Source organism: Pogoniulus pusillus, chromosome 9 (genome assembly GCF_015220805.1).
Source record: "Pogoniulus pusillus isolate bPogPus1 chromosome 9, bPogPus1.pri, whole genome shotgun sequence".
In the NCBI taxonomy this organism is placed as follows: domain Eukaryota; kingdom Metazoa; phylum Chordata; class Aves; order Piciformes; family Lybiidae; genus Pogoniulus; species Pogoniulus pusillus.
Genome location: NC_087272.1, coordinates 34,147,212 through 34,157,289, shown reverse-complemented (window position 1 = coordinate 34,157,289; position 10,078 = coordinate 34,147,212). Strand labels below are relative to the sequence as shown.

Genomic DNA, 10,078 nt, shown 5'->3' with positions numbered 1-10,078 from the left:
CCCCCATTTAAACAGCACAAGGTATCACTTTGAACATCTTATGATTATCCATGTTTTAAAAATCTCATCCTTTGGTGTCTGTTATGGGGCTAATAACGCAGCTTTTATCTCTCTTTTGACCTCGGTGACATAGATGAGTGGTAAAAAGCATATGGCCAAGCCAAAAGATACTACCATTTACCTCCTGTTTTACAACAATTACCTCAAGAGCTCTCCTTAGAGTCTCAAAGAGTTTTCCTTCAAAACTTAGGTCTGCTTCTCATTCACTGCTCTCAAAGATTACCATTTCTCTTCCAGAGCAATAATATTACTAGCAGGCAGAGACAACTTCTATAAGTAAAACCTTTATTAACACTACACAAAAATCAAACTGCCTGCAGACTTGGCCTGTCAGACAGACAAGGGCCACACAGCAGATTTAACATTCCCCCCACCACCACCGTCAACACTGCAAACAGCGCAAACCACAACCAACACTGCAAGCAGTGCAAACCACAACCGTGAGTGAACTTCAGCGATCATCCCAGTGCGAGATAGAAAATTCATTACGGGTGCTTAAAACCAAGTTCCTAATGTGAACTAGAAACTATACAGTTAAAAACCAACTCTACAGAAAGAAGGCAATTCGTTAGCTTCTGTTTTTCTGTATCAGAGGGAGATCATCTCCCTGCGAACATACAGGGCCACCTTGAGAGGCGAGTGATATCTTCCCCAGGAAAGCCGCAGCGGGCAGCAGTGATGGCAGCGCCCATCCAGAAGGAATGCACACCGTAGTGCTCCGGGCTCAGCCCCAGCAGCCGCAGGGCCCACCGCAGCACCGTCAGGAACTCCCTCTTAGTCACAGTCTCATTGTCCCAGTGCATAAAGAGCGGTCCTTGCTGCCGCGAACGAGCTGTCACGTAGTTCCGCAGGGCCAGCACCGGGCAGACCCACGGCTCCCCAGACAAGCCAAGGCTGATGACATGTCTCACCTGACTCTCCGCGGAGGCAGGGAGATGTAACACCGCCCTCCTCTCCAGCAGCTGCAGGTCGCTCAGGTACAGCAGCTCAGGCTGCAGTACGTTATGGTGCTTTGCCACCAACTCCCCTATTCGGAGTGCCCCAAAAAAAGCTACAGTAAACAATGCACGAAACAGCAAACATTCATAATGGGTTATGCACACAGTCTCCAGAACTCCTAAGAGAGATCGCAGCATCTCAATTGTTATAGGCAAGTATTTATCCCTCAGGATGCCTGCTCGACGTTTCAGCCCCACCACCATGCGACGGGTTATAGCATCTTCCAAAGGATCAGGGTTACCGGTCAGTTTTGATAAGTAAGTCAGTGCTGCCACATGCATCAGTGTCTTCGGGGATAAACAAGGAGATTCCGCAGCCAAAAATCCTCTAACTTGCTCCTTGGGAATGGGCCAGGCTGCAGGCATTCCCATGCTTTCCCTGAAGGCAAGGAATTTCTTCAGTCCTTCCAGGTAGGTTTGCCAAAGTTTATTATCCCCTGAGAACTCCAACAACGACAAAGTCTTCAGAAGTGAAGATCCCAAGGGATGCTTCTGAGAGCTGCCAAACTCCTCGCCTAGGAGAGAGGACGCATTATTAGTACACGCTGAGAACCGGCACAAGTACACCGCTTAGGCGGCGACGAAGACGACCATGTACCCCGAGACAACGGTGTGATGGTTTGGGGGTTACCCCGCCCCTCCCACACTTTTGAATTTGCCCCAGCTAACTCAGACGGACCCTGGGAATATAGATGAAGCAATTTATTTACAGCTAGCAGAATTTACAAGCAGCTATTTACAATATATACAGTTATATACAATTATATACAGAAATATACAAAGGATAAACAATACAAAAGCACAACTCCCCTCCCAGAAACCTGAGTCCCCAGGAGGGGCTCTCAAACCACCCCAACACCTCCCCCCGGCCCTCTCAACCTTACCCCAGTTCTCAGGAAGAAAAGAGGTGCAGCCAAGAGGTTAGGGAGCAAGGTTAGTAGGAGCAGGGTTAATGAGATGTGACCAGGTCCAAGGCAAAAGCAAGAGTGAGAGACAAAATGGAGAATAAGACTTTCTTCTTCCCAGAGTTCTCAGCGAGACTGTGAGAGAAGTTGACATCAATTGTTTTTCATTTCACTGCCTGTTATCTAGTTCTGTTACCAAAACACTCCAGCTTGCTTCAAACTAGCACAATCCACCCCTGTCTACTTCGCTCAGAGTATCGCTGAGAATTATCCAATCTAATCTAAACCAATATTTACACTAAAACAATATATACAAGTTCAGTTCACACTTCAATCAGATGTAGGTGATTCAAAAGCTCAGAACAGGGACTCCCAGGTGATGTTGGGTTCGTGCTCACGTACTGTAGATTCTATCATAGATTCTCTCAGTGTTGGGCGCCGATGCTACCTAGAACAGAAAACTCCTAACAACTTGAATTTAAACTCTCTCAGCTAAGGTTAGATTTCTCTGTGGAATACACTGGATTTCACCATTCTCCTGCATTACCCAGTATGTATGACCAGGACCTTCAGCAGAAACCACCCCTCGGACAGGTTTCCCTTCACCCGAAGGAGAAAATACCCAAACAGTTTTCCCTAACAGATTCTTCTCACGTACAACAGGAACTTTATCACCGTCTACTGTTTGGACCAAATCTGATTGTGCAGGTCCTGCTCTGTTTACTGAACCTCTACTATTTACCAACCAGGTAGCTTTTGCTAAATGTTTGTCCCAGTTTTTCAGAGTTCCACCCCCCATGGCTTTTAGGGTGGTTTTCAGCAAACCATTGTAGCGCTCAATCTTCCCTGAAGCTGGTGCATAGTAGGGTATGTGATAGATCCATTCTATACCATGCTCTTTGGCCCAGTTTTTCACAAGATTATTCTTGAAATGTGTGCCATTGTCTGACTCAATTCTCTCTGGAGTTCCATGTCTCCACAAGATTTGTCTCTCCAAACCAACAATTGGCCCCACGTTGGGCGCCAATTAAAAATGTGATGGTTTGGGGGTTACCCCGCCCCTCCCACACTTTTGAATTTGCCCCAGCTAACTCAGACGGACCCTGGGAATATAGATGAAGCAATTTATTTACAGCTAGCAGAATTTACAAGCAGCTATTTACAATATATACAGTTATATACAATTATATACAGAAATATACAAAGGATAAACAATACAAAAGCACAACTCCCCTCCCAGAAACCTGAGTCCCCAGGAGGGGCTCTCAAACCACCCCAACACCTCCCCCCGGCCCTCTCAACCTTACCCCAGTTCTCAGGAAGAAAAGAGGTGCAGCCAAGAGGTTAGGGAGCAAGGTTAGTAGGAGCAGGGTTAATGAGATGTGACCAGGTCCAAGGCAAAAGCAAGAGTGAGAGACAAAATGGAGAATAAGACTTTCTTCTTCCCAGAGTTCTCAGCGAGACTGTGAGAGAAGTTGACATCAATTGTTTTTCATTTCACTGCCTGTTATCTAGTTCTGTTACCAAAACACTCCAGCTTGCTTCAAACTAGCACAAACGGTCTGCTATTTTACCCGCTTAGAACACTTCACATGAAACTGTTAAAAAGCTGTAATAGGTAATTGTAATTGTTTAATAAAGAAACATTTTAACAGAGTGTTAAGTATGCCTAGCTGCAAACGGCAGTGTAGGTACAGCTGTTGCAAATCAGGAGATATGCCTAACTGCAGAGGTCATGGTATATATGGTCATGTGCAAAGAATAAGCTAGCTAATTGCTAAAAATTTCAAGGACTAAGCTTTAGGTACATCCTTAATTTTGAGATAAGAGAAAACATGCCACATGTGGGACTCGGGACATTAATCAGTCATGTTCCAAGGACTAAGCTTTAATTTTGAGAAGTGGGATTCGGGACATTAACCAGCCAAAGGAAGTCCATATATGGAGACGGGTTAACCAGAGGACACCTGAGGAGGACTGCTTACTTCATCCTCAACGACCACCAGAAGGGAAGGAAGACCCTAACCCAAAAGAAGGAACATGCGCAGAAAGGATGGGTTTATGTAATTTGCAGGGTGGAACAACGCAGACAACACAGTATAAATATAGGCTAATTAAGAGACTTGACACGGCAGTTGGCGGAGCGGTGACTCCCCTGTCGTCCAGCGCTGTAACTTTGCTCCTATTCTACTTGCCTAATTGAATAAATTTATAATCTGGACACTTTGCTTTTGAGTCATTCTCAATTTATAACAAAGCTATGATGTTTCAAACGGAAAACAAGCGATTTAACAGGTCCCTTTCAAGTACGAGGTTTAGTAACACTTTGGGAATGTACAAGTTTGTGGAGTAATAAGGGAGAAGCAAAAAAACCTCACCAACTTTAAACCCAAGCCTTCTTGGTATAGCTTACAGAAGACTGCACAGGGCACACAGCACACGCTCATTAAAAGGCCAAGTACTTCCCAGCTCAGGAGGAGGACCTAACAATCCCCGCATATATATGGCAGGGGTTGGAAGTGACCTCTGGAGACCAAGTCCAAATTCGCTCCTAGCACAGGAGTCAATCACACCTGTACGTGTCCAAGCAGGTTCGGAATGTCTCAAGACGAGGAGACTCCACAACCTTTCTGGGGCAGCCTGCTCCAGTGGTCTTCCACCAAAGTGAGGAAGGTTTTCCTTCTCTTTAAAAGTACCCCAGCCCGTGTCCGCTGCGCACTGTCCTCTCACCGCATACCACTAAGGACAGTCAGGCTCTATCCTCCTGAAACCCACCCTTTAGATATCGATAAGCGAATCTGAGGCCCAGCTCCCTTACACTACGCTGCTAGGTCAAGCCTTCATGAAAAGCACAAAGTCCCCAAACCCCCCCGGCTGAACGCTCCAGCCTCACACAAGAACTGGAGCGTTCCGCTCACGCTATGCAGAGCCATAGCCAGCCCCCGGCCACACGTACTGCCACAGCCCAGCCACCAAGCACGGCCCGCACTCACCGGTCACCGCCGCGCCGCCGTCCGCGCTCTGCCCGGGGCTGTCCCGCTGCGCCGCCGCCTCGGCCCGAGCCGCTGCTTCGCCAGCAAGGCCTAGCTCCAACCACTCCATGCCCGGCTCCTGGGCTAGCGGCTCCCCGTTCTGCCCGGGGCTGTCTTGGTGCGCCGCCGCCGCCGCGGCCCGAGCCACTGCTTCCCCAGCAAGGCCTAGCTCCAACCACTCCAATCCCGGCTCCTGGGCTAGCGACTCCCCGTTCTGCCCGGGGCTGTCCCGGTGCGCCGCCGCCTCGGCCCGAGCCGCTGCTGCTTCCCCAGCAAGGCCTAGCTCCAACCACTCCATGCCCGGCTCCCGGGCTAGCAGCTGCAGCATCTCCCAGAAGGGCGTGGAGTGGTCTCCGCGGGACATGTCGGCAGGGCGACGACTGCACTAACTCCTTATTCCGCGACACGAAGGCTGCCGTAAGTGTTTCCCACGGCCCCTTTTGTAGCCGCAGAGCTGCTCGCAACCCCCCTCCTCCGAATGGGAACTCGGAGCAGCTGGGCCCTGTGGTTAGGCTAGCCCGGACGGCCCAGTCCCACCTTGCGGCAGGTGTGAAGTGGCCTTTAATGAGCAGCTGCTCTGGGACATTCCTGAGAACCGAAAGGTGTGAAGATTACAGGCGGTTCTTTAGCTGCTGGTGCTCAAATCACAATGGATGTGCAGAGATAAGGAGCAAGCAGTACCTGTGTTATCTACCTATTGTTCTCCTGGGCTCTTCGAGGTGTGGCCTTAGAGAAGAGCTACGGCCAGCTGGCAGCTGTCTTGTGGAGAAGGACTTGGAGGTAGTGGGGGGATGAAAAGCTGCACATGATCTGTGCATGCAGCCCTGAAGGACAGCTGTATCCGGGGCTGCATCAAAAGAGCTATGGCCAGCAGATTGAGGGAGCTGAAACTTCACCTGAAGGAGTCCTCAGCACAGGAAAGACGTGAACCTGTTTGGGAGGATGGCCACAAAAAGAACCAGAAATATAAAAATAATCGGAAATATAAAAAATAATCACCTCTCATATGAGGAAAGGCTTAGGGTGTTGGAGTTGTTCACCTGGAGACCTTTCAGTACTTCAAGGGAGCACCCAAGGAGGAAGGGAACAGTCTGTTTAGCAGGACTTGTAAGAGTAGGGGTGATGCTTTTCAGTTAAAAGAGTGTAGGTGTAGAGTAGATAGACTACTAGTAGCAGTGGTGTTGTTATTGCAGTGAGGCTTGTGAAACACTGCTAACAAACTGCCTAGAGAGATAGTGGATGTCCCATCCCTGGAAGCATTCACAATCAGGTTGGACAGGGCCCTAAGCAACCTAATCTATTAATCTCTTGATCACTGCAGGAGCATTGCTCTAGATCACCTTGGCAAGTCCCTTCTAACTCAAAGCAGTCTAGCATTCTGTGATTCCATGGCAGCTATCCCTGATCATAGAATCATAGAATCAGCCAGGTTGGAAGAGACCTCCAAGATCATCCAGTCTAACCTATCCCCCAGCCCTACTCAGTCAACTAGACCATGGCACTAAGTGCCTCATCCAGGCTTTGCTTGAACACCTCCAGGGACGGTGCCTCCACCACCTCCCTGGGCAGCCCATTCCAATAGGAAAAGGCAAAATAAAGCAAGCAGACTGCGCAGCCAACATCTTGAGCTTCTGGCTTGGTATTTTCCAGTACACCCTCCTTCAAGGTGCCTTCACAGAGCCCGCTTGCTGTGGGGGAGAGGGTACCCCACAGTACCTTAGAGACTCCTGGCAGCACAGAGCACCAGCAACACTCTGGACCTCAGAGACACAGCCTAGTCTCTCTGAGCGAAGTCCTGCAGGGACCTCTGCCACTGCAGTCCTCGGGAGCTAGAGGCTGAGGCAGTTGGGGTTGTTTAGCCTGCAGGAGAGGCGGCTTGGGGAGGACACCGTATTGCTCTCTACCGCTACCTGAAAGGAGGTTGTAGCCAGGTGGGGGTTGGTCTCTTCTCCTAGGCAAGCAGGGATAGAACAAAAAAGCGCAGGTGTGAGGGGAGGGAGGAAGAACAGGGCTGAGGAGGGTCAATCAAGCAGCAGAGGCTACCCGCGGGCACGGTCTTTGTCACTACCGGCCTCTCCTTAGCCCCTAATTGCGGCGCAAAGCAGGTGACAAAGGGACGCTCGACTCCAGGCAGTGCAACTCCATCTCCCGTGTGATTCACACCCCGGCCCTAAGTGGCTCAGCGGAGGAGACACGACCCCCACCGAGCCGCCCCCGCTCCATCCTTCAGGCAGAGGCTCCGGGATCGCTTACGAGAGGGGTGTGAGCGGCCCGGGACATAAAAGGACAGCGCGGAGCACAGCCGAGGCGTTGCTGCCTCCCTCTTGGACGTTGTTGGAGACTTCGTGTTGGCGATGGAGAGCGATGGGGTCGAGATATCTCCGGCGCCTTCACCCTTCTGGGCACTGGTAGCGCTTCTGCGGCAGGAGCCCGGTATGGGGTGGCTGCTGCGGAGTCCCGGTGCGTGTGCTGGATCGTGGCGTCCCGATGGAGTGGAAGCTGACAGCGAGCAAGGAGCTGGTGAGTGTGCCCCAGAGGGGATCGGCTGGCTGGGAGGGGAGGTGGATAGAGGCTTGGGAAGTTGTTCCATGGGGTCTGACCCCTAATGCTTGAAGACTTCTGGGACCCACATGCACTGCTGAACCTAGTCCTAGCTTGTGGTGGCTTCTCTCCCCTTCCCTTGTGTCCCATGACGGAGGTCTGGGGTTAAAGAAGGCCAGCAGTAGGATGCTGGATCTGTCACCAGGCTTAGTTTGAAGAAAAAAATCACGAGGGGTTTATCGTTTGGGGAATGTAATCCTTCTCCTGCGCTCTGTCTGTTGAAAGTAGTGCAGAAGAGCATCATAAGAATGCATGGGAAAGGCTTTTTTTCCTAGAAGTTCAAGCAAAAGCTGAAGTATGTTGAAAGGGAAGAGATTTGTCTGCTATACTGTCTGTGAGACCACCTTGTTTGCTATTTCTAATACAAATTTATTTCAACAGATGAACTCAGCCAGATTCCTGAGAGGCATCCCTTGGGCCCGCAGCCCCTGAAGGCTCTGCTGTTGCTGGAGGACTCTGGAGATAACCACTTATGGCAGACCTACTACGAGGGCCTGAAGAATTTCCTTGCCTTTAGAGAAGGCATGGCTTTGCCTGCAGTCTGGCCGATCCCAGTGGCTCAAGTGAGAGAGTTCTTGGCCCTCATGGAGTCCCAGGATCTGCCTCCCACGAAAATAATAACGTATGTGGAAGGACTCTCCTTCATCTCAGGAATGGTAAATCATCCTGATCCTCTTCAAGATCCTGTTATCTGTCACATGATTTCGAGGCTGAAATGTAGGACTGCCCCCGCAAATGATGGATATGCTCCTGTGACCATTGAAGTGTTAAGATCTCTACTGGGGACTCTGGAATCTGTGTGTAGCTCTCCCTACGAGTGTATGTTGTTCCGTGCCATGTTCACTGTAGCTTTTTTTGGTGCACTCCATATAGAAGAGATGGTGGCAAATGACCAAAATAGAGCACAGCCAGAGCTCCTGTACTTGAGTGACCTCCACCTGGCTGAAGGGAGAGCAAACCTTTGTGTGTGCAGGGGCCAGGAGAGGCATTTGATCCAACTGGGATTCTCTAGAGAGATGTGGATATGTCCTGTTGAAGCTCTCTATACCTACGTGGCAGCACGGCCAGCAGGAGAAGGCCCTCTCTTCGTGCACTTGGATGGTAGGGCTGTGACAAGGAGGCACTTCCTGGCTGTCTTTCGCCGTGCTCTTGGGGTTGCAGGACTTCCTCCAAAGCGCTATGGTGTGCATTCCTTCTGGCTGGGGACTGTTGTAACAGCAGTTTCTCCTGAAGATTAATAGAATAGCAAGGTGGTGGTGAAGATCCTGAAGAAGACACACTTCTGTCTGTCTGTTTGGCTTCCATAGCAAGGAGCATCTTCTGCAATGCAGAAATGTTACACTTTAAGAGCACTAAAACTTTATTCTCTATAAAGTTAGAGAAGGGGAATCATTGATGTAAGGTGACTTCCTACCTGGGGTAGGAGTGTCATGGTTTCAAACTGTTGTGACATGGGTCTGTGCATGCTGTTTGGACTATTTCTACTAATCATTTGTTCACCTTGTGTGATCTTAACATTAAACTGTTATTAAACTGTTTGCTTTTAACAACTTCTCCAGCCTTTCTGTTATGCCTTGGTCAAAGGTTGCTAATTGCAGTGGGGACAAGACAACGTGATGCATAGGTGCATCCTTTTTGCTGCTTAGTGTAATGAGAAGTAAAGCTCATGGCTGGTGAGTGGAAGCTGTGAGTGTGAGAGGAAATTAACTGCTAACAAAATGTGACACCAGCAGGGAAGTTGATCCTGTTGCCCAAGGAGCACTTCCATAGCAGCTGTATCCTGCATCAGCTCTTGCTGCTGCTATCTGTCTCCTTGCCTGTAAAAACCTTTCCCTGATGATTCTTTGACTCTTTTGCTGATCCCTCTTCAAAGGATCAATCAAACCCAGATACTGATCAAAACCAGCCTTTAATTGAAATGTGGCTGATGCATTTAAAATGGCCCTGCTCAGTTCAAAAGATCCTGTGTAGCAGGGAACATAAGATGTGGCTAACAGAAGTAACCCAGATTTTATAATTGGGGCACTTGTTTAAGACTCTTAATACAGATTAAATTTGTATCTAAGAAGCAGGATCAAGTGAGAAGGTCGAGTGTCACCTTTCTTACCAAGGGTGTTTGAGGTGGTGGCATCCCATGTAGTGCATTACCTCAGTGTGTTCAGGGGCTACCTGGGTGACAACTGTGTATCCAGAAAATGGCCAGCACCATACTACACTTTTTAATACCCAGTTTCCAAGAAGGTCTTTAGTTACAGAAAGGTCTTACTCTGCTCTCCACACAGAACACACTGCAAAGACAGAAGTGGGATCACAGGATATTAGGGGTTGAAAGGGAACCAAGGACATCATCAAGTAGAACTCCCCTGCCAGAGCAGAACAATGCTATCTAACACAGATCACAGAGGAACACATCCAGACAGACCTTGAAAGTCTCCAGAGAAGGAAAATCCACAACCTCCCTGGGGAGCCTGTGCCAGTGCTC

At 49.4% G+C, this 10,078-nt stretch overlaps 2 protein-coding genes and 1 long non-coding RNA gene across 3 annotated transcripts; 1 reads left to right on the top strand and 2 right to left on the bottom strand.

Moving 5' to 3' along the window:
* Positions 1-323: 323 nt before the first annotated feature.
* Positions 324-5,079, bottom strand: LOC135178498 (uncharacterized). The gene is made up of 2 exons (XM_064149411.1): positions 4,957-5,079; positions 324-1,573 (listed from the first exon to the last, which is right to left on the bottom strand). Exons 1-2 carry the CDS (start codon positions 5,063-5,065, stop codon positions 660-662), a joined length of 1,023 nt encoding a protein of 340 aa, XP_064005481.1. The 5' UTR covers positions 5,066-5,079; the 3' UTR covers positions 324-659.
* A 1,940-nt stretch (positions 5,080-7,019) lies between these two features.
* Positions 7,020-9,628, top strand: LOC135178496 (uncharacterized). The gene is made up of 2 exons (XM_064149410.1): positions 7,020-7,515; positions 7,978-9,628. The coding sequence occupies exons 1-2, from the start codon at positions 7,350-7,352 to the stop codon at positions 8,832-8,834; spliced, it is 1,023 nt and encodes a 340-aa protein (XP_064005480.1). The 5' UTR covers positions 7,020-7,349; the 3' UTR covers positions 8,835-9,628.
* LOC135178497 (uncharacterized) lies at positions 7,761-9,775 on the bottom strand. The gene is made up of 2 exons (XR_010303573.1): positions 9,704-9,775; positions 7,761-8,916 (listed from the first exon to the last, which is right to left on the bottom strand). It is a non-coding gene; the product is annotated as an uncharacterized LOC135178497 (long non-coding RNA).
* Between the last annotated feature and the right edge of the window lie 303 nt (positions 9,776-10,078).

Coding starts and splice junctions, on each gene's coding strand:
- LOC135178496 (XM_064149410.1), top strand. CDS start 7,350: ATGGAGAGCGATGGGGTCGAGATATCTCCGGCGCCTTCACCCTTCTGG. Junction 7,516..7,977: donor TGACAGCGAGCAAGGAGCTG/GTGAGTGTGCCC, acceptor TTATTTCAACAG/ATGAACTCAGCCAGATTCCT.
- LOC135178498 (XM_064149411.1), bottom strand. CDS start 5,065: ATGGAGTGGTTGGAGCTAGGCCTTGCTGGCGAAGCAGCGGCTCGGGCC. Junction 1,574..4,956: donor CGGCGGCGCGGCGGTGACCG/GTGAGTGCGGGC, acceptor CCTCTCTCCTAG/GCGAGGAGTTTGGCAGCTCT.